This window comes from Podarcis erhardii, assembly GCF_964252035.2.
Source record: "Podarcis erhardii genome assembly, chromosome: 1".
Lineage (NCBI taxonomy): Eukaryota > Metazoa > Chordata > Lepidosauria > Squamata > Lacertidae > Podarcis > Podarcis erhardii.
In genome coordinates, this window is record NC_138497.1 from 100,120,281 (window position 1) to 100,144,285 (window position 24,005).

The 24,005-nt window shown below is 40.8% G+C and overlaps 1 protein-coding gene across 1 annotated transcript in view; it reads right to left on the minus strand.

Annotated features, from left to right (window-relative positions):
- LOC309346569 (von Willebrand factor D and EGF domain-containing protein-like) overlaps positions 1–24,005 on the minus strand; it is a 205,064-nt gene that overhangs the window by 73,921 nt on the left and 107,138 nt on the right. The window contains exons 14-19 of the mRNA XM_081870442.1: positions 22,549–22,710; positions 17,024–17,128; positions 13,608–13,722; positions 9,224–9,474; positions 7,446–7,665; positions 3,292–3,429 (exon numbers count right to left, since the gene is read on the minus strand). Coding sequence (XP_081726568.1) covers positions 3,292–3,429; positions 7,446–7,665; positions 9,224–9,474; positions 13,608–13,722; positions 17,024–17,128; positions 22,549–22,710 — 991 coding nt within the window. The remainder of the gene's footprint in view (positions 1–3,291; positions 3,430–7,445; positions 7,666–9,223; positions 9,475–13,607; positions 13,723–17,023; positions 17,129–22,548; positions 22,711–24,005) is intronic.

The following is a 24,005-nucleotide window of genomic DNA, read 5'->3' on the forward strand; positions in this document are numbered from 1 at the left end:
GAGCTGTACTTTGGACACTCTTGCTTAAAGTGCTCAAGGAAGTAAATCAAGTAAATTGTCCATCGGAGACTATTTAAAATATTAATTTCCTCCAATAAGTTAGAGACTGAATATTCCACTTGGAGCCATGTTTCAAAGCAATTAGCTACTGGCTAGCTTCACTGAGAAGGCAAGTGTGAATATTTTCCATCAAATGTTGGGGAGCCATTACTCACGGTGGCGCTTTAGGCACAGGTTAGCATAGTCCACCTACTGTGCACAACATATAGCTGAAACTTTTCCAAGGCATGAGGATTTGTGGGACTTGGACCTTGCGTGGTGCCGGGATGAGCATAGGCATTAGCGTTGGAGACCCAGCTGAGGATAAGGCATTGATTACAAAAGAGGAGCCGCCATGAGACGTGCTAATGAAGGAATGCTGTTGTGATGAATAAAGCAAAATATAACAGAAAAGCCCTCAAGGCTGACTTAATGGCCCATATCTTGGTAATAAGCCACGGATGTGCCTCAGATGCAACGCATGGGAGGCTTTTAAAATATGGGCTTTAGGAGACAGCTAGCAGCTTCTTGCATCATATTCTTGCATCTTGGGCTATGTCTCTCCATTAACTAGTGTCACCAACAGAGATAAAACAATACTTTCATTATTGTCATGCAACAATGGTGGTATAACATCCAACTTGTCTGACCTTGGATAGCATTGGGGCTGTGGAACTCTTTCTACCCTCATTCCATTCCCACATGTCTTCAGATATTCTGCTGCATAAGGCGAGGAGGATTAAAACACTGTCCCTCAGCACAGCTGCTCTAATCAAATTTGGAGGTCTCTGCAGCTGCTTTTACATGCCAATGGGTTTTTGTTTTTTGTTTTTTGGAAAGCCAGGCAATCCAGTTATTGAATCAGATTTGTTTCAGCTCTCAGAACAGTAACTCTTCTTATATCTTGGAATGTCATTCCAAGCCAAGTTGGCAAGGCAGTAGAAAATCTTCCATGAAAAAGGAATTTGCAAGCAATAACTGTTTTCATTACTTCAGTGAAGTTGCTTATTTAGGCTTGGTACAACTGTTATGTCAAAGAAAGCTTTTAAAAAGCTTGGCTGTGTGCAAATAAGCAACTACATTTTGGCTAAGGGCAGGATTTTGCTTAGACTTTAATTGAATCTTCCTTTCTCCAGTCACACTTAATCAAATTAACCCACACAAAACACAGATGCACTTCAAGGCAGCCACAAAATGCCCTGAACTCAAGCAAAGGACTAGAAAGCTGTTTATATCAGGCTAAATTGTAAATTTAAGCAAGGAAAGATTTAATCAACTTTACAATAGATGGTACATTGATTCTAGGATTCCTCAGTTGTAAGCTATTGTTATCCTCACATGCTCTCTCTCTCTCTCTCTCTCTCACACACACACACACACATACACACACACAGTGCTGTTTTCTTTTATAATCAACAAAGGAGTGAAGCTCTTGGCCATTCCCTCTTTAGTTCATTTAATTTGTTTCTTATCCACACTGAAGGTTAATAGACAAGTATACACAAACAGAAAAATCAAGAAGGCAGGTGGCTAGATCCTCAGGAGTGTTCATAAATTATTTTACGCATAATGAAGTGAATGATTCATTAAACACCCTCTCTAATACCAGCTCAGGGAATTCTGAGCATCACACTCTTTTCTTGAAGTCAGGGTTAAAACACACACGCACAGCACTCACCCACTGACATATTTTTGTAACTAGATTTTTATTGATTTTTAAGTAAATAAAATGTATCTCTTGTGTGAGGTTACAGATAGGTAGCCGTGTTGGTCTGCCATGGTCAAAACAAAATAAAAAAAATCCTTCCAGTAGCACCTTAAAGACCAACTGAGTTAGTTCTAGGTATGAGCTTTTGTGTGCATGCACACTTCTTCAGATACACACATATCAGATACACACATATACACACATACACTTCAGATATCTGTGTATCTGAAGAAGTGTGCATGCACACGAAAGCTCATACCTAGAACTAACTCAGTTGGTCTTTAAGGTGCTACTGGAAGGATTTTTTTTATTTTTTCTTGTGTGAGGCTACAACAAAAAGAAAAAAAGGTTGGGTGAGCATAACCTCTAAACCAATCAAGTTTATAAAGTCTGAAGAGTGAGGGCACTAGAAGAAAATCAAAATTTTGAGTACGGCCAAATCGTCAGAGATATGTTACGGTTTAACAAACAAAAATACTGAGGTGCAATATCAAAAAAGTCATCATAAATCAGTCGACCTGAGTTGAAAAATAAGCTGCTAAATGATGAAAACTAAAACAGAATTGGTCTAGTATATAAGCGACATTTCACATTGATGAGGCCTGTTATGATGAACTGGAATCCTGTTAGGTAACAGGATTTCAAAGATGGACTTTTCCATTTGTCAGAGTTTGAGGTCAATAAGTTAGTTCCTCCATCCCAGATCTTTGAATGCAGCTGGGCAAGAAATGGAGAATTTGGCTCATTCTGTTGTGTTTAAACAGTCATCCTAGCAGCTACCAAGAAATATAGAATATGTGGATGGGAATAATCCTCCTTCTGTATCAACCAATTTAAAATATGGGTTCAATTAGTTAAAAAAACTTACTATTTTTGTGATTGCACTTTTTATATTTAAGTTTTTATTAAAACTCCCCCTGCACTTCCAGACCTAATGCAACACTTGCAGCATCTCTGGTTACCTGTGCTCATTCTCAGATATTCTGAACTAAGCATGCATGAGCTGCTAGACTCAAAAAAACCGGAATCTGGCCCCTTCAAGCATGATGCCTCAAATGACAAAAACCCTTGAGGAAGGAATGATGCTTGATCCACCACTTGAAGGGGCTGGTTCTATGTATAGTGGTGAGTCAGGAAGGCTCTCAGAAGCCATGTGAAGAACTTCTAGTGGCCAGGAAACCAAGCATCAGGGCTCAGTCTTAATCCTGTTTACTTCCTAACCAAAGCTGATTATACTGTGCAAAAAAGAAGACGGCATGTTCCAGATTTTGCATGGGTTACTCAGCTTGAAGCATCCAGCCTATTCTGATGCAAAATTTGGAGTTGGTGTGTGTGTGTGTGTGTGTGTGTGTGTGTAGTAGTTTTATTTCTACACTTTTCACATGCAACAGTTTTTGTAGACAAGCACCAGAATGTATGCAGGATGGGATACCCATATATATTGCTTAATCATATACATACACACAGAGAGACATACACACACACACACACACACACACATGAAATGATATAAAAATAAATACAAACAAACAAAGAATACTCACATTTGCAGCTTCTACCATCACCCTGCATCCCATTGGGGCAGTTGCCACATGTGTAAGATCCGAATGTGTTTGTGCAAGAGACACCAGGAAAACAAAGTTCCTCTTCACATTCATTTGTATCCTCCTGACAAGTAAGCCCTGTGCCAGGAAAAACACAGTGGAGGTTAATAAACAGAAAAGCCTCTGATTAATCCTAAGCTTAAACTTTCATGCATACTAGGCAGGTGTCTCAGCTGTAAACTCATTGAAGAATATGTCATTCATTTGCCACCCAAACTCCCCACTGGTTCATTTCATCCTGCTGCTGCTTCACTGTTCATTACTGTCAGCTTATTGCTATCAAAAATATGGAACCTTGAGAGTTATGGTGAAAAGCATTAGCTACCCAAAGGAAATGAATAACCCCCTTTCCCCAAATTGTGGCTCATGCTTTTCTTGTTTTCCTTTTATCCCGGCAATGTTATCATATAATTTGAAATCTAGGGTCACTATTTGGGCCTTTGGGTTTGCTAACCAAAGCTGATTCTACTGTGCAAAAAAGTTTTTTTGCTGACCAGCTGGAAGAAAAAACAATCTGAGCTGTCTCCGTGATTTGGATAGAAATTTGATACAAACAAACCAGCAGGTGAAACTGTGTGTGTGTGTGTGTGAGAGAGATGGACCTAAATAGGATAATCAGTGAATTGCTGCAGTTCAATCTGCTATTGAGAAATGGGTTGCAGAGATTGGTTGGAAATCTGGTCATGAGTTTTGGAAGGTCAGCACAGATTGTTAACCAGGTGCTTTTCTTTAATCAACATGGGGTTCATTAAGTGACAATGATAATCTTAGCCACACAAAATATTTGAAGCTTTGTTTAGCTCTTCTGCTATAGTAGATAAAGTAAACCTCACCAGTTGGTTTAGGGCAGGTTGTTTGTTCCCATATACGTAAATTACATGATGCTTTAAATTACTAATTACCCCCTCTCCTACAGATATTCTTTAGACAGAACCCAATTTTTTCAGATATCTTTGGTTTTGGGGATCTGCTTGTAAGTTTCTGTAATAGTTTTATTTATGAATGGCTTTTGCCATATCTTTGTTATCAAATTAATCATTCTGATTGTATGATTAATCTTTTGGTTCAGGAACCCAAAAACCATTTAAAAATTAGGAAATAAACATTATGGTTTCTGCTGATACGGGTTTTCCAGAGGGAGAAAAAGCAAAGGTGATGTTAGGATCACTTTCTTGAAAACAGGAAGAAGATGATGGACAGGTCATGTGGTGCTAGGATAACCATAAAGGAGCACAGGCCTTGTGGTACTGATAATGAATGAGTGGATGAGTGTTCTGCTGATTACATTAGGACACATGCAGGGAGGTTTGGCATTTGCATGTATCAGAATTCTTCAGCCCATGACACTTAGGGGTTAGGACACACTGTTTTTCATTTTGATAGATGGTAGGGGCTAGCCTGGTCAATCCAGCACCCTTGTTTCTGGTTGATAGCCCTTGCCATCTTAGCAACCCAAGGTAGACAACATGGTAGGTGAGAAACAAAATGTAAATGTGGAAACAAAATGGAGGCAATCTGAGAGCGGGAAAATATTTGTGTGTGCCATTGTAGTGCAGTCACAATGGAAAGACAATTTGATGCATAGCATCCACAGTCCTGATGGAAGCACTCCTTGTTTATCTGTATGTTGGTTTCATTGGAGAGCAATGTGACAAGCCTGGGACTGAATCCGCATCCAAATGCAGGTGTTGTCTATGCAGGTCCACATCTCTTCAAAGGTCCATTCTAATGTGCACCCTCAACAGCCTTTTGGAGCATCTAATCACACATGACTAGAGCTCTCCCAACTTGGCAAAAGGGGCATTTCTCCCCAACTGTGAAAATCTTCACACGCTTTTACACAAGTACACTGCAAAGGGTAGGCAGGAAAGGGTGTGCTTTCCCTTGTGAATTATGCCCCCCCCCTAATTTTTTAACTTGTCGATATCTGTGCTCCTCACTGTGCTCTTTATGTACAGAAAATGGTGGCAATGAGCATCAGCACCAAACCCTTTAAATATCTGTCAATGTGTTTGGATGTCCCAGTGGGAAGGTATCGAATGGAAGTTTAAAATTACTGCAAATGAACTCTGGGCCCACATTCTACACAGGCATTCCCATGGCTCTTGCTCATTTTAAAAAATCTTTAGCCCTCTACCTGTTCCCCTGGCATGCATCCAAAATTAATGTTGCCTTATCAATGACAGCAGAGAGGAATTAAGATTGCCCTTGTATTTCTGTATGCATAACAATGCCTCCTGCACTCTCCACAAGTTGCTTCTCCAGAGATGATACTTAAGGTGCTCTCTAAAGAATTCGTGTCTTTGTTCCTACTATCTGTTTGCTATCATTTGTAAAGAAGTGATGCTGAAACAGTCTTGTCACTTGAGCAGTACAGCATTGCCTTCTCATTAGATTATTGATGGCTTTCTGGGGAATTGAGACATACTGGTAAACACAACATCAAGGATAAGCTTTTATTGCTGTAATGGAACCTGCCCTGAAGTGAAATCATCTACCTTCCCAGCTGGCTTTCTGCTGCACTTGCATATAATTTTTCACCTGCCATTAAAACAGGTGAGAGATATTCCTATTTCACTCAATCATTTGTTTATTTGGTTCCCCCTCCCCAAGCCTACTTGCTACAGGAAAATAATGGCAAAAACGGTGAATATTTTATTTACATGAACCTGAAGGAAAAGGGGGTAACTGAAGCAGATCACTTTCCCTATGATTATTAATAAATGGAGGGAAGGGCCCCCATTGTTCACAGTGTATTTGCTACTGTCAGGACAAGCTTAAAAGATTACTATATTCTCCTGTTATCTTACAATCTAAAGAACTGAGATTCCCCCCCCTTTTGCTTAGTGGTTAGCATCATCTGTTGCACACCTTCTTTTGTATTAAATCATTGTACATATTGGCCTTAAACCCTTTTGCAGAGAAATTCATTCTCTCCAGAAATTAACATGGGATCATATTCTTAGAAAGCCTTGATTACTTAAATCACGGCTTCACTGGAAATGTGACTATTTTGCTTGCTGAAGATGTCCACTTGGAAATGGAGATCTGTTTAAGCTCCAAGATAAGGGATTGAATTTAATATATTAGTGGTAATGAATAGCTTCTGACTTATAGACTGAATGGCCTATCAAATAAATAATTAAAGCCCCACCCCCACCCCAGGGGAAGAGAAACTGACATTGTGGTAATTCAGAGTGGCTACTCAGGGAGTAAATAAGACTGTTTATATTCTCCCAGCTAGGAACAAGAGGAAGCAACTAAATGGGCTGAACTAGCAACCAAGATGCTTTCAATTAGCATTTGCTGAAAGCAACTTTGGTGAATTTGATTGACTTGAAGAAAGATATTACAAAAACATTGACCTGAAAAATGATATTGCTAGGTAATAAATGGGGTATATTTGCTGCTGTGTGGAATTTGTATTTGTATTTTGTGCTAATAGGAGAAAAGCAATGTCTCAGATGTACTAAAGGGCCTTAGTGTGGAAATACTCCAAAGTTCCTCAACCTGTGTTTTGATTATCCTGAGGTGTCAGTTCAGGCACAAGTGTCAGATGTCAGAATCATTCATGTTACCTAATCTGCAACAATTAAGCAACGAAGTACAGTAGTGGGGAACGGTGGTCAGATGCCTGTGTCCCAGAGTTAGTAAGTAGAAAATGACTGATTCTGTCTCCTTGCTTCAAAGGAATGGGAGAGAAATTTGGTTTGGTTAACAATTTAATGCAAAACTATCTAAGTTTTACTTCCCAGAACAATATATGGACCAAAATCCATTTGCACCTCTCCAAATTTTACCTGGCAGTTTACCAACCAAAGGAATGCTGATGAATTTTTGTGAAGATTTTTAAAGAAAAAAAATCACAATGTAGTGAACTAAACTTAAAACTGGGAAAATGAGGGATTGAAATTGACAGATTAGTCCATCCTTAGGTTCTATGCATTATCCCCGCCATGTGGAAAAGATATTCAGATACCGCTTCAGTGTGCCAGACACTACTTCCACACACCAGGAGTAGTATATAGACTGCCTCTAAATTTGACCAGAAAACAGTAAGGAGACTCCAGGAAAAAATGCAAAGCTCTGCTTACCTTTCCAACCTGCTGGACATTTACAAATGTAACTATCTTTTCCATTGATACAGGAGCCAATCCCACATGGGTTTGATCGGCAGTCATTACGGCTGTTCTGGCAAAGTTCCTGTTCAAATCCACTGGGACATATGCAGAGATATTCACCAACACCCGGAGGGAAGTTGATGTTTGTGATACATGTTCCACCATTTAAGCAGCCACATGGTTTCACTGCAATCTAAAAGAGGAAAGCACTGGGATGATGTTTCTTCTTTCTCTTGCACTGCATTGCAATGGAGCATCTAACTACCTTTTCTAAAAAGGGAGGGTTCAGTATCCAGCCTCCTAAAACTTTCTTTTAGTAAAACAGCTATTTCAAGATCTAGTCATTTAGAGTTTTATGTAACCATGGTTTGTAGCTCCAAATATGAAATTATAAATACAAAGAAATATTGTCTGAAATGTAGCTGAGACATACTGAGGGCCAAATTATTGTTATCCATCATCTTATACCGCAAGAGATCTCAAAATGGCTTGCATCAAAAAATGCAATACAGATATAAAATTACATAAAAATTAAGCACCAGAGAGAGTTTCTAAAAGTAATCCTACAATAAACTGCAGGAAAACACACAACATCAGCATGGTCAGCATGAAATACCAACCAGCAGCAAATCACACCAAACAACAAAAAGAGAATCAGATATGGTCAGTACTTGGTGAACTTCACTGGGGAGACCATCCCACTACTGAAAAGGACCTCTCTATTGTTGCCACTCTTGTTGCATGTCTACTAGAAGCAGCACTTACATGGGGCACTTAATGCAACATGATAAATATGGAATAGCCACTGAAAACTGAAGGTATGCATCGCCTCCCAGCACCTTTGTAATAGCTGGCAGAACTTGCTCATCTCCTAATGCCACAACATCCTGCATTTCCCCACTGCTGCGCCACATCATTGGGTGCTGGCATGGACTAAATAAAGATGAACTATCAGGACACAGTTAGCATTGCAGAGAGGAAGGGGAAAGTTAGTCACACACTTGCCATTTTCAGTGGCAGCTGGGTATTTGGCATAACATCTCATTTGGCCTTATACAGACTATGAATCTAATCCTGGATTTATTTATTTTTCACGCATTTCCAGGTAAATCTGGGTGCGGTACCATGTAAATTCTGTATCAAGTGTTGTGGGTTAATATTTATCCTGCACTTATCTCATTCCAGGCTCCTTAACAATTATCCGTTGTGAGCGAGACACTTCTGGTTGTAAGTTTCCTCCTATGCATTTACCTCATTAGCCCACCCTATTGAAGGATTAATGGAACACCTTGCAATAAAGACAAAGCAGAAGAGAAGCACTGCCAGGGAGCCGAGGCTCTGGAGTAACGACATAAGAGCATGGGAACCTCTAAAAATATCATTGCAAATGAATTATGTTCTCCCCTTTATGGCGAAAACCTGGTCTTTTATGTTGTTATGTGCTTTTCTTCAAAGATCCAAATGCACACAGTGAATTTTAAAGCAGATTAATGAACCATTAAGAGGCTCGGCAAAAGTGTTCTTTCAGACAGCAATCGATAGTACCCTCTCTTGTTCGTTGTATATATGGGTTTTACGTTATCCGAGTTATTTATTAGATTAATTGATCATTACTGTCATGTTGGATAATATGCACTTACTTGAAAATAGCTGAAGTCTTAGCTTTTTAAAGACAGTAACAAATTATTAGCTATAATGGAAGCAACGGATAGTGTGATAAACCAGTTTTCTGAAGGGTTCCCTATTCCTACCTGAACCGAGTGCCTGCTTTGTGCATTGCATTCATCAGACACGGTGAATTCAAAGCTCTCTGATTCGGCAGAGCTGACTTTCCAAATGAGAAGGCCAGCAGGAGAGAGGGTGGCTTCTGGAGGTCCGCCTTCTAAGATGAACAGCACGGCTGATCCCTCGGGATCCACTGCTAGCAGTTGGTACACAAAATTCTCTCCTGCAAACGTCAGAAGCTGGCTGGCTGGGGCTTGGAACACAGGCGGCTGGTTATCTAAGCGAAATAGCAAGATGCAATAATGTACAGAATGTTCTAATTCCATAAGACAGCGGTTTTCAAACTACATCTACCACCTGGACCACCAGAAAATTGCTGGCAAAAATACATCACTGATCACAGTCTTGTTGGTACATTCACATCATACATTTAAAGCGCATGGCTTCCACCAAAGAATCCTGGGAACTGTAATTTGTCAAGGGTGTCAGGAATAGTAGCTCTGTGAGGGGGAATCAGATCCCATGATTTTTGGGGGAAAGCCATGACTGTTAAAGTAGTAGGAGCAGGAGCATCATTCGTCACCCCAAGGTTTGTGAGGCTCATCTGACAGTGGCCTGAAACCAAGCCTTTAGTGGCCCAGTTCTGGGAAAGGCTCTTCCAAGAAAGATTCAGCAGGTGCCTTTTTTCACATTTTGAACATCTGCTGAAAGCTTTTTTATGCTGCCAATCTTATGCAGGCAATCAAAAAAATATATTTCAGTAATAGGTAGTTGATGAGGTTTTTATTGTATTTGATTGTACGGATGTTGTAAACTGCTTGGATTTTTTTTAAATGAAGAGCAGATTAAAATATTTTCATAAATAAATGCACTTTTAATGTATGGTGTGGATGTCTCTCTGCCACGTTTCTCCCTCTTTCTGGGCAGCAAGGGCACACATTTTATCATTTTAGTGGCATACACTTAACATTTGAGCTTGATTGTGGTGGCTACGGTTAATGTTACACAGCAGTTGACAAAGACGATAAAATACCTCTAGAACATTTTAGTCAAAAACAGTTACCAGCAAGTTTGAGAAACTTGAGCAATGCATTCAGGAAAGCTTTTATTTATTTTACATTTAAACTATATACTGTGCATTCCAATTGAAAACAGTCATCATGTCTGTTAAGAACCTAGTCAATAAGAACCTAGATACAATTAAAAAACACTCTCAATAAAAACATCAAAGTAATATAACCATGTTCTTAAAATAGATTATGTATCATAAAATGGATTAAGGAATGCCTTGACCTAACTCTTAAATACAGGAAGCAATGTGTAGTGCTATCCTTCAATGGATGTATATCATCAGTGGCGGACTTGAGGACAGTGAATAAGCTCTGTCTGGATAAGACAGAGTTAGTGACTGCAGGGAACTCAGTAGTTGGGATGACTTGGCATATCTGTTTTGGGTGAAGTCACCCCATTGTAAGGATCACTGTGTGATTCAGAGATACTGTTGGACCCAGCATTACTGCCATGTGGTAGCTATGGCCCAAAGTATCATTTACTGGTTTTCCTTGCTGATGGAAAATAAGTCACCTGATCACTGTAGTTCATATTTCCAGATTAGACTATTCTGTCTTCAAAGGATGTGAAAATATATTCATTCATAATTTTATTTGCATGCTGCTTTCACACACAGAGACACCATTCTCAAAGCAGCTTGCAACAAAGAAAACAGGAATGCGTTTCAAAATCAAGCAGTACGAAACAATTTCATAATATAATAAAACAACATCACAATGGCAAATCTAACATACCCCAAAAGCCAGTATAAATATAAAAAGATTGCATAAACAATACTGAACAGCAAAAATAACAAAGAAGCTTGACAGTTTCACCTTGGTCCTAGAAAAACATTCCCCATGATGTTGCTCAGAAATATCTGAGCACACACCTGGAACCTCTGCATAATCATCAGGGTCCAAAATGTACATATTCCTATTAATGAGAATCTGCCTTCTCCAAGGAAAGCACATTGGTACCTTGATTGTCGAACTTAATCCATTCTGGGAGTCTCTTTGACTCCCACAACCATTTGAAAACCAAGGTGTGGCTTCTGATTGGCTGCAGGAACTTCCTGCACTCAATCAGAAGCCAGATTGGATGTTCGGCTTCCAAAAAACATGCGCAAACTGGAACACTCAATTCCGCATTTGTGGGACTTCCGGGTTAGCGCGAACGGCTAATGGCGGATTCCCTCCGAGCTCCGGAGGGAATCGGCTCTGCTGAGGACGGGTCTTGCCGTGCCGGCGACACGGGGACCCTCAGAAACCGCAGGCGCGGAAGCCTGCGGACTTGGTGACTCGGTGGGCACCTTAAGCGCCCTCCCCGACCCACGAAGAGCCTTTTTAAAGGCTGCGGAGAGGGTACGGAGAGTGGCGTGGTGCTGAGAGTAGACCGCTACCTCGGTAGAGTGAAGCCGCAAGCCATGGCCGGAGAGCGCTGACTTTCTTCCCAAATTTGGACTGGATAACAAAGGACCCGTGAGTAATGGAATTTGGACTTTAAAAATTTTATCCTGTGAATTCGGCACGATCGGGGGATGTGTTAAAGGGAAGTCCGCACCCCCTCTACTTATAGACGTTTCAAAGCAAGGAACGGAGAATTAAGGCGGAATGAATACTGTTTTGAGGACTTAAAAGTTTCTCACAAATTTGATAGAACAAGATTTTTGTGCTGGAGAGAAAGGGAATTTGGAACTTTGAGTGTATCCCCCCCAAAAAACCCGGGAGTGTCCTATTTGGGTCCCGGAGGAAGAAGTGAAAGGAGTTTGACAGCTGTCAAAGAAGCTGTCAAACGGGCGGACAAAGTAAAGAATTTTGCTATTTAATAACTCTTGGAATTAAAGTTGATACATTTGGACTGAGGCGATTGGAAACAAAGTATTGATAATAACAAAGTAACAGATTATTGGAAAAGGACTACTAAATAACTGAAAGCCCCCTAGGGGGAATTAGTGACATTACAATGGCTGCAGAGGGAAAATTACTGGCGGAGATAGAAAAAATGTTTTTTCTCGTGGGAATCCTGCAGGAGCAGAGTATGGCTCTGAGTAAAGTTTTTATGACCTTGAATCCTGAAACAAACAACTCTGCTGAATGCACAAAGGAGATGTACGATAAAAATTCTGCAGCTGAGCAGGAAGAGATGCCTTTGGAATTGACAGAGAAAAAAGAAGGAGTTCAGACACTACAAGTGGAAAATATCAACCAGAAATCTGCAGCGTCAGAGTATGAGCAAGAAGACCTCTGGATTACAGACCTGCGAAAGATGAGAAAGAAGAAGAGAGAAGCCCCTGGAGTACTTGGAATATTAAAACTAGAAAGAACAAAGCAATATGATTGGGACTTTTCTCTTGAGTATGGAAAACTAGATGGTCTTTCGCAGCAAACACTCTTCAACATTCTGAATGAAAGAAAATATGATCTGACTCTGACTGAACTCCTTCGGGGTCTTAGGACCATCAAAGAGGACTACCAATATAGCTGGCAGAGAGGGACTGACAGAGAATCAGACGCCTCGGACGTGAGGAATCCGGGCTAGAAATATTTTTTGTTTGTTTTCTGGACATTTGTCTAGGAAGGGACAGAAACCGGGGCAGGGGGGGGAGAGAATAGAATTATAAAATGTTATGTTTTGTTTTACTTGGTCAATGTGACCTATAATTAATATAATAAAGGGAAAATTTGTGAAGGGGAAGTTAGATCGACCTTAAAAAAAAAAGAAATTAATGATTATAAGAGAATTGGATAGTTGAATACAGATAAACAAAAGATTTTAATTTTCAAAAGCAATGTGAATATCTTTAAGAGGTTAGGTAAGAACTTGCTGAATTAACTTTGGAATTGGGATGTAAGAGGAGGGGGTGGGGGGAAGTCAATGAAAGTGGGTAAAGAAACTTAGGGTATGTAATTGTATTTGTGTGTTTGTTTGTCTTTGTCTTTGTGTATGTGTTTGTTGTTATAAAATGTAAAAACCCAATAAAAATTATTTTTAAAAAAAATAAAAAAAAAAAAAAAAAATTCCGCATTTGTGGCATTCGGGAGCTGATTTGTTTGGGAGCCAAGCCGTTTGAGAACCAAGGTACCACTGTACATTACATCCTACAAAAACTTGGCCAATCTGGGGTCATCCAGATATTCTGAACAAATACCTATCAGCCACAGCCTAGACAGCACAGATGTGAATTGTCATCCAGAACATCAGGATGACACCAGCTTAATAAATGCTGGCCTAGAGAAATGTTAGAAATGTACACAACATACAGGTCCAGAGAAAGAATATCCCTCTCTCAAAAACACCGGATTGGTTTCGCAACAAAACCTGAATACCATAGAAACATTTTATGCATTTTAGGCTTACTTTCATTGATAGACCAGATGAATTTGGAAATATCTGGTTCACAGAGAAGACAAGGACTCGTAAGGCTCGAATCACCTTTTGCATAACATAATCCATCTATATTGCAAGCGTTTTCCTGCAAGTAAGGGGAAGAAAGATAAATTAGCAGCAAGTAATTGCTTGAAATATTTTGCTGTAGGAATAATGAAATGACAGCAATTTAAATGCTAGCACTCTGTTGCCTTGGGGAAGAATACAAGTGTATTCTTAAAAATTTCTGTAATGACACAGGCTTTGCCAGCTTCATTGTGAGATTTTTGTAGTTGTGAATGGCTTATCTCAGGCTGCCGGATAATGCCACTGTAACAAAAAATCATATGAAAATCACTAACATGTTGTACAAGATCATTAATCCCAGACACCTGTTATCAGAGTGATTAATTATCTGGTCCTGCTGAAATTGGGCTCCACTCTAAGGGTATAATAGCTAAAATTCTGTATGACAGAACTCTATGACTACAGTTATGAGGAAACGCTGCTTTATAACCCAGTACAAAAAGTGAAACTGTTTGCTCAGAGATCCTAAAATTCTCCTTTCATTCACATACAATTAAAATTGCCAATCTGTTCAGAAGCCATTTGTAAAGGGGAAAATGCCACATATCCCCATTCAATAGCACAAATCCTTGGTTATAATGGGATGCAACAACGTGCTTCAGTCATTTCCATTTGTGTGTGTCATGGCCTCAGGGCTAGCAAGCCTTCTTGCTTGCCTTAACTTAAGCACCATGACTTTCCCCATGCCTAGAGCCATGCTGCTTCTCCGGGGACAAGCCATACTAAAAGAAGACATACATGAAAAGGTCATATTGAACAACAGTCCCAAAACAAAGCAGTTCTCTCTCCCAGGCGCATTCTAGTCCTCCCTCTATATGGGCTTGCTAATGTTACACAATGCACATTGTTCAATAATTGAGTCCTTACGCAGAGCCAGCAGCAGATGGCTTGGTGGGGTGGCAGCACTCACTGACTGATGTTGCTTACTGGGAAAGAGAAGGGAGAGGCAGTGGAAAAGTTGGTGCGGTACAATCTGGCGCTCCTGCTGGTGAATTTCCACTGTCCTGGCCTCCCCATTTGCCTCACCCTTCCCCATAAGGAACAGCAACTAAGCTGTATGGAGGTCAGGTGAACACCACCATGCCATCCACTACCATATAGAGATTAGCATGTATCTAGGCACGTGGGCAAATCATACAAAATCCCAGCCTTCTCTACATACTCCCCCATTTTTTTATTTCAAAGGGCCTCCAAACAGATAGCTGCAGTGGCATAAAACCACTCCTAAACTGAGCATTCCCTACTAGGTTGCAAGTTCCATCACCCACCCAAATTGGTGCCCTCTAGAAAATAAACAAAGACTGAGTGATGGGATAAACAGTGGCTTGCAAAATAACACTTAAACTGGCATGCTGGAGCTCTGTCCCACTTGGTAACATTCACCATCTGCACTCACACCAGGTGGGTGGAGCTAGGCTGAGAATCTTCAAGATTAGCCAACGTGGTACCCATCAGATGTTGTTGTGCTCCCATCATCCCTAGTTGGCATGGCCAATAGCCAGTTAGTGTGGGAGCTGGTGATTTAGTGCATAGGTGCCTGAAACTTGTTCCCACTTAATGAGGGGATAATGAGGGGATAAATTTTGAATTACCGGTACATGCTTCATGTAATGCTGTATATTATTCACCTCTGCTAAGCTAAAAGACAGACTCGTCTGAATGAACAGTGATCTAGAATCTAATCTGTCGATCTTTACCATTCTTAAGTATGATGTTCTAGTGTATATTGGCAGTCAATGCAGATTTTGAACTGTATTAACATGGCTCCAGCTAGTTGCTCCACTCAAAAGCTAAACTACTACATCTGGATTAGTTGCAATTTCCAAGTGGTCTGCAAGAGCCACCCTGTGGACTACAGTTATCCAGTTGGGAGCTTATCAGAGCATGAACTACTATGGCAAGGCCATAGGAACAGCCGTAACTGGCCAACCAGCTGGGAGCTAAGAAAAAGCCTTCTATGTCACTTGGATCGCCAATGACAGAGAAGAATCAGCAAGTACCTCTAGACTACAAGGGGAGCACAGCCCCATAGAGAACTGGCCATATGCTTATCTCCCAAGCTCAAGAAGTGCCAAGTCATAGCACCTTGATCTAATTCCACCTCGACTAGCCTTCATCCAGTCCATTACAGTGGCTGAGCACCAGTGCAGAATCTGCGCAGCCACACAGGATTCTGATAGCAAGAAGAAATAGGAGTTGAATGTCAACAGCGTAAGGATGGAACCCAACTCCAAGCCCCAACTCCAGCTGTCAAGGCAGGATATTAGTTAGAATGATATTATATGCTTCTTTTTCAATAAAACCTCCTGAATAAGTCATTCTTTTGCTTTAAAAAAGTAATTTTTTTGTTCTTTAATTTGCTTCATAACATCTCTTTATTTGATCCCGGGATGCTCATTTCTAAACAATAAATAAATAAATAAATAACATAATAAATAATGTAAATAACAACAATAAGAATGATAACTAAACCACAGAGCTTTGCATAACCCTTAAAAATACATTGCTTCACATAATGCAATTGGGACAGAGCCAACAGGTGGGAAAGTTACAAAATTAATGAATTTATGGCATAGAACCATGTAGCTAGTTTGCTGACTAGGCTGCATCAGGATGTAAAGGGTCAAAGAGTGAACTTAGCAGGGTGTAAATAAAATAAAATGCTGCTAGAAGTACCTATCAGAGTTGGGTCTGAAATCAAACTACAGTAGACCTTGTCCTCATGTTAAAAAGTCACTACAGAGCAGTTTTGCGCCTGTGTAGTTGTTGAGAGTTGTTTCTCAGCTGTGGCAATCACATCTATACTTGAAGATAACAGGCCCAGAGGTAATAGGATTGGTAGCTGCAATACCCCCAGTAAATCTGAGAGGACTGGTAAGAATTTGACACCATGTCTTACAAAGAAATGTTGCTTGTGGAGACTGAGAGCAATGTCGTCCCAGCAAAGGCTCTCTGTAAACCAGAATCTTCTGAGTGTGAAAGATGCCTTATTTGAGATAATTACAGAACCTCTGCTGTTTCCAAGTTTCATTTACTTCCATGAACATTTCCAGCATGGAGGTGCTAAATTCTTTGTGAATATAAAATGTTAATTTAGAAGAAATGTTTTTTTATGTACAATGTGTTGGCTTCCTGACGATTGATATAAAAAGGGCATAATTTACAAGTGAATGGAAGAAAATATATTTAGCTTCCCAGCTGATCAATAAACACATTTTCTTCTCCAACACTTGTCAAGCTACACAGGCAATCCAGGGAAACCGGAGGGTTAAGGAAAAGATGGATGTTCTGTACTAAACCTCTAAGTGCTTTGAAATTACCTTTAATTTACAAAGCCCATTTTGATGGAATTCGCAATTCTGGCAGACTCCGTCATACAAGGTCAGGACTTTTGAATTACTGTACTGGAAACCATCATTAGAAATCTAAAATATACAAAAAATATATCATATCATTTTATGTGATCATGTTCCATACAGATACTGTCTGCACATTCTAAAGCACATGCCCAATACACCCCTGAACTAAATGTCTGCCAAGAAGATAAATTAAACCACTTGCAAGTTACTTTCCTGCAAGCTAACAAATCACTTGATGCTGCAAACTGAAAAGCCATTCATTTATTACCAAAATATCTTTTCACTCGGATAAAATCTGGAGTTTCTGATAACTGCCGTGCTCTGTTTAACCTCTTCCTGTAAATTTCTTACTCAAGTTGACACAATTTTGAACAATAAATCCTGCTTCAGACATTTTGATTGCAATCCATAAAACATTTACTCTAGAGGAATCTCATAGATGTCAACAAGATTTTATTGAGCCTGCTTCAAAGGAAGATGATTCTGTATGGCAGCCTTTGCCCTTGACTCCCCCTAAGATGGATTTCCATACTCAGTGCAGCTATTCATTCGTAAGATGTAAGGCCTGAAGTGTTCAATCTAAGGGGAAATGAGCAGAAAATCAGGGCCGATACTGCCCCCACCCCTGCCGTATGTATTTCCTGTAGGCACAGAAGCCATTCAGTTTAGCTGGTGACAGAATAGTGGAACAAACAAACAAACAAAGTGGGCCCTACATTTTGGCACATCATAACCAGTTTTACTTTTCACATAATATCTGAATGCACATGATTGGTGTGATGTTGGTGGCATCTGGATATAGTTGCTAAGCATTCAGTTGGACAAGATAGTGTAAGGATTTATCTGCCCTCCTGCTCTATGTTAGAGAAAAATCCTTTATGCTCATTGTTTAAGAATTTGGAAAGCAAGTTCTGGTTTATGGGGATTTAACATAGGTTCTCAGTTTTCTGATTTTTATAAGAGGTGCTATTCAAGGGCCAGAACTCAGTGGCAGAGGAGATGCCTGCAGAAGTCCTCAGTTGAATCTCCACGTAGGGTTGGAAGATACCCCTACCTGAAGCCCTGAATAACTGGTTGCTCTGACTTGGTTTAAGATTAAGAGGTCCATTTGTCCCGAGTGTTTATAACCAGTGATGTAGCGTGGGCAGGGCCACAGGGGTACAAAATTTCAAAAGTGTGCCTTCCCCCTCACACAGAAAATATCCCAGTGTTCATGTGGGCAAACTGAGGAGTGGATTTGAGCAATGGCTGATTGCCAGGGCGTCCCTGCATGGGCTTTAAAAATACAGTGATACCTCAGGTTAAGAACTTAATTTGTTCTGGAGGTCTGTTCTTAAGCTGAAACTGTTCTTAACCTGAAGCACCACTTTAGCTAATGGGGCCTCCTGCTGCTGTCGCCGCGCCACCGGAGCATGATTTCTGTTCTCATCCTGAAGCAAAGTTCTTAACCCGAGGTACTATTTCTGGGTTAGCGGAGTCTGTAACCTGAAGCTTCTGTAACCCAAGGTTCCACTGTATACTCACGCCCTCATCCTGCTCTCCACCGTTCTTGACACTCATGGGTGCCGCAGTTGCCTCTTGTGTAGGCCGCTGAGCTATTGCCCCTTCATTCCAACCTATTGGCAGGCAGTGCTGAGGATCTTCACCCCATGCCACTGCCCCCTTGCCAGCTGGTGCTGCTAGCGGTGGTGACAACATGGAATAGGAGGAGAAGTAAGTTATCGGTCATAGACCAATCATCAGAGAGAGTTGGGGCAAGGGAGTGGTGCCAAGGGAGAATGAGAGTCCCACCACCACCCCAGTATCTCTGCATAGGGAAGCTGCTGGTCTCTGAGGTGCTGCAGGGGTAAGTGTGGGGGCTGGTGGGGCAAATATCTCAAATGTGCACATTAAAGATACAGGTATGGTAAAGGCGAAGGACCTCTGGACAGTTAAGTCCAGTCAAAGGCAACTATGGGTTGTGCTGCTCATCTTGCTTTTCAGGCTGAGGGAGCCAGCATTTGTCCGCAAACAGATTTCCAGGTCATGTGGGCAGTATGACTAAATCACTTCTGGTGTAACGGGATGCCGTGACAGAAGCCAGAGCGCCAATAGAAACACTGTTTACCTTCCCACTGCAGCAGTACCTATTTATCTAATTGAACTGGTATGGTTTCAAACTGCTAGGTTAGCAGAAGCTGGGGGAGAGCAACAGGAGTTCACCCCATTGCATAGATTCAAACTGCTGGCCTTCCAATCAGCAAAGCCCAAGAGGTTCAGTGGTTTCAATACTGGACTGGTGGAAAGGACTCAGGGAGTGCTAATGGTCCCCTGGTTAGCAGGCACAATACTCTGGGTGCTGGCAACCCATGTCACACCACTTTTGCTACCCCTTTAGAAACATCAGAGCAGATGGAAGCACTGAATCTGCCTACTTAGCCTGGGTACGAGAAGACCCGAAAGAAAGAGGTGGCATCACCACCAAAATTGAAGAGGTTGCCACTGCTTCCTACATCCCCACAAATGAAAGGAGTGGAGGAAAGACTACCACCATATGATCCTCTTTCAACTCAGTGTTGCTGAATGTTTTGTTGCCATCATCATCATTATTATTATGAGTCTACTCTGAGCAAAATTTACTTGAATAAGTGTGTGTATTATTTTTGTATCTCATAACTGTAATCATGGCACATAGCTTAGTTAGGTACTAATATTTGTAAAAATGCAATTCTTCACAGTATCTTTTCAAGAGAGAAAGAGATAGGGAGAAACCCATGGCAGTTTGGCCACACCCCGGTGTCTCCACTGGCCATGCACCCATCACCTCCTTGACACCCTAGTAGGTCTAGTGGGTAATAACAGCCACGGCATTAAACAGATGGAAGGCATCATTGTGAGGCGCAGAAGAGATTGAGAAGAAAAAAGGAGAGGCAAAAATCACAAACAACAGAAAGAAAACTCATGTAAAGCTAAACACACACAACTGATATTTCCTGGTGAACAGAGAATGGGACACGCCACAAACAATCAGCATTAAGTGAACTGTTCCAGAAACATAATATTATTTTAAACTGATAAAATACTACCTGTTCCACTCAGGTGTGAACAGGTGGGACCGAGGTATGTGAGGATATAGCACTGCCTAGCATTTGCAATTCAAAGGAAGGAAATAAGTTTACAATCTATTCAGAGAATTTGAAACTGAATTAGCATAACTTAACATAATTTAAAGAATGAACTCAATTCTCTCAGTATTTGATTTAGAAGAGGGGCTCCCTAGCCACATTCTTCATAGACAAGCCATCTTAATAAGGCGGGAAAACCATTTCAAGGGTCTCTAGCTAGGGTCTCTAGCTGCAAAGTCTGTGGTCTGCAGCTCAAATCTGAAATGGAAAGCCATGCTTCTATTTGGGACTGGATGTAGCTATTTGATGGGGTGGGTCAATGTACTCTGCACTCAATCAGACCCAGTCTTCGCATGAGCTAACATATATAGAAATAAAGGTCCCAGATAATGTTAGTGTAGGAGATGATACGACTGATACAAACTCCTGGTGCTGAAAATGGATTCTAGGCCTAAGCAAATCAAGCTCTGAGGCGGAAAGAAGGATTAGTTTAGCATCCTGCCATTTTGCAGGCAAAAGCACTACCTCATCTGTATAAACTGATCACTCTTAATGCAATTTTAACCTTAATTTCTTTCCTTTACTAAAGCCCTCAAGATGTTCATTTTCTCAGCACAGCACTAATGATCAAACAGATGAACATTAATAATGATTAGGACTTTAGCAGCCTCTAATAAGATATTCAAATAAACCCCATTCATTTGCTTGCTGTGCTTTGGTTAAAACAAAAATAAACATTGATCTCCTCTTCAAAAGTTAATAAGCTACTGCAAAAAAATAAAATAAAAACAAAATATACATAAATCATCCCAACTATTCTGTTGTGCTTTCGAGGAGCACAGGCAGATCAAAGTCTCCTATAAAGCAGCCAGGGTAGAGTATTAGGCATCTTCTTGGCTGCCTGTCTAGAAAATTGTGAAACAAATATGTTGAGGTCTACCAGTGATGAACTTTGGTAATTTCTGACTCCATAGGTCTATTTTGGGTGTTGGTGTGTGATGGGGCTCTCTTTAGAGTGCAATATGTCTTACTTCACTTCATATTACTTTACTTTGCCCCACATGTGCCCACTCAACCACTTCAATAGGTGGAACTGGCACTACTGCAGGTGCCAGATAATACCTGTTATACATTTGTAAGAACTCAATCGTTTAGTGTGGCAGCAGATGCATTTTGGAACTCCTTGCCTATTGAGATCAAGCAGGCACCTTGACTGCACTGCGCCTGCTAAAAACATTCAAACCCATGTGCTTAGAAAGTTGAGGTAACTAATATGTTTTGGTATTTCAATGTTGTAAAGTATGATTGTGATTTTTTTCTCAATTTTATTGTTTCATCATTTGGTTAGACTGCTTTATGGTGAATTGAGTGGTGCATAAATTTTATGAAACAAGTAAATAAATAAGCCAGCACTTCTGCATTTGGGAGCCTGAAAGTCCTGCACTTGTGGCACCATTGTCCTATCTGGCTGTTCACAATAGCAGTTCACAGCTAGCATCGCAACAACCCTTTTAGCTAGGTTTTCTGTCTTAATTTCTGATCGGTGACATGTTTGCTCCGTTATTAGACTTTGTGTTTTTCTATTTGAATGACATGCTCTCCACAACTGTGGTTAATGCTTAGTGTGTTGTGCTTAATAACATCACTGAAGACCACCGCCGCCCCCCATGACACCAGAGGCTACCCTTACATCTCAGGGTCTGGAGTGCTCTTGACCTGGCTAGGTTCCAACCACTGAATCAGCAAGCTGAAGTGCATTCTGGGTGTGCCACATGCACACATGTCAATTCTGTGGGAAAGGATGGTAAGTTTGGCTTACATCCATGAGGCTGGGCCACACAAATATTACCACCCCCGTGCAGAAGCAGCTCACGGAAAAGCCACTTGTGCTCAGGTACAGTAAAACTGAAGATCCCCAGGTATTCAGCATCGTTCTCTGCCATCTCTTTGAGTAGAGCTGTCCTGTACAACAATTTCAAAATGGAGGATATGAGCCAGAAAGGCCCCCAACAGGCAGCAGTATGAAGCTGAAGTCATTCTGCACTTGTGACCTAATCAAGAATTTCAGCCGTGTCTCTTGAAATGAAATGCAGATGATTAAGAATTGATTCACCCACTATATCAGCTCAGGGTGATTACTAGGAACAGTGATTGTAATTTGCACCTTAAGACTACTTATTAAAATGCCCACAATGCCTGTAATTTCTGCTATTTCTTTGTTTTCTTATTTATTATGAGGCAATACTAAAGATCTCTTGCTCTCGTGTGCACTCCTATTCACAGTGATTAGCAGGAAGAAATCCGTAATCTCCCATTTTATCATCACGCTGCTTGAGAAATGTCTTTTGAAATTGTTTTGCTAGTAGCACAAGAAATTCCTACTTTCACTTGCCATCTTGCATAAGGCTCAGCATCCATCATGAAACGAACAGCTCCTGCTCCTGTATTGTTCAGAGGTGGGATCTGACAGTCCACCGTTGTCAGATTCAGAAACGTTGCTTTGGTGTTTTCATGTTCTCTGGATACCCATTCACCATTGTGATACTGCAGGAAACAGAGCAGGAAGATGTCTGTGACTTATTGCAGGTCTACATGTACTTACTATAGATTTCAAGTGATCTATATGGATATAAAAAAATTATTTATGGAAGATTTTGATCAGATGTGCTGCTGTGTTAAGTGGATTAACACAGCAGACACAACAGAACTCCCGAGGAAAACAAAGGAATTCAATATGTTCAAATCTGATTGGTATAAGCACAATGAAATGGGGTGTATTGTCCAACAGATACTATAATGCTTCAGAGATTATGCAAATTTTGCAAACTTTATTGCCGAGACCATATAACACTGGTCCTGAAAGACCTACAACTGGCTCCCAGTACATTTCCAAGCACAGTTCAAAGTGTTGGTGCTGACCTTTAAAGCCCTAAACGGCTTCGGCCCGGTATACCTGAAGGAGAGTCTCCACCCCCATCGTTTAGCCCGGATACTGAGGTCCAGTGCCAAGGGCCTTCTGGCAGTTCCCTCACTGCAAGGTTATGGGGAACCCAGCAGAGGGCCTTCTTGGTAGTGGCACCCACCCTGTGGAATGCCCTTCCATCAGATATCTGACTTTTAGAAGACATCTGAAGGCAGCCCTGTTTAGTTTTTAATGTGTGAAGTTTTATACTGTTTTTAATGTTCTGTTGAAAGTTGCCCAGAGTGGCTGGGGAAACCTAGCCAGATGGGCAGGGTAGAATTATTATTATTATTATTATTATTATTATTATTATTATTATTACCCCACCAGCTGATGAGCAATGATGAATCTCCTACTCGCGCTGCTTTCACAATTTCACAATCTCCTACTTGCGCCGCTTTCACAAAGGAAAACATGCACACAGCTACATATTTTGCAGGTCAACCCCTTCTGTATGACTCTTCCTGACAATTAAGGTTGATCAAGACAAGCTCTCCGCCTGCCCTTTTCAGAAGCACTTCCTGTCAATGTGCTTCATGGTACAGATGCTTCATTAATGAACCATCCTGAATGATGAGCTTGGATGAGTTTCGTTTTGGTGGATATCTCAGGCTTCCTTTTAGAACATCCAACCTGGATGTCCATTTTGTGATATCTCCTCTCAAAAGCACCGCTACATGAAACCTCTCTTTAACACATAGTCTATGTAGTTACACAGGAAGCTGCCTTATACAAAGTCAAACCATAGCTAGCTCAGTATTGTTGTCACAGATTGACAGCAGCTCTTCAGGGTTTCAGACAGGAAACACATTCCCAGCTCTATCTGGAGATTGAACCTGGAAGTTTATGCATACAAAGCAGATATTCTACCCCCGAG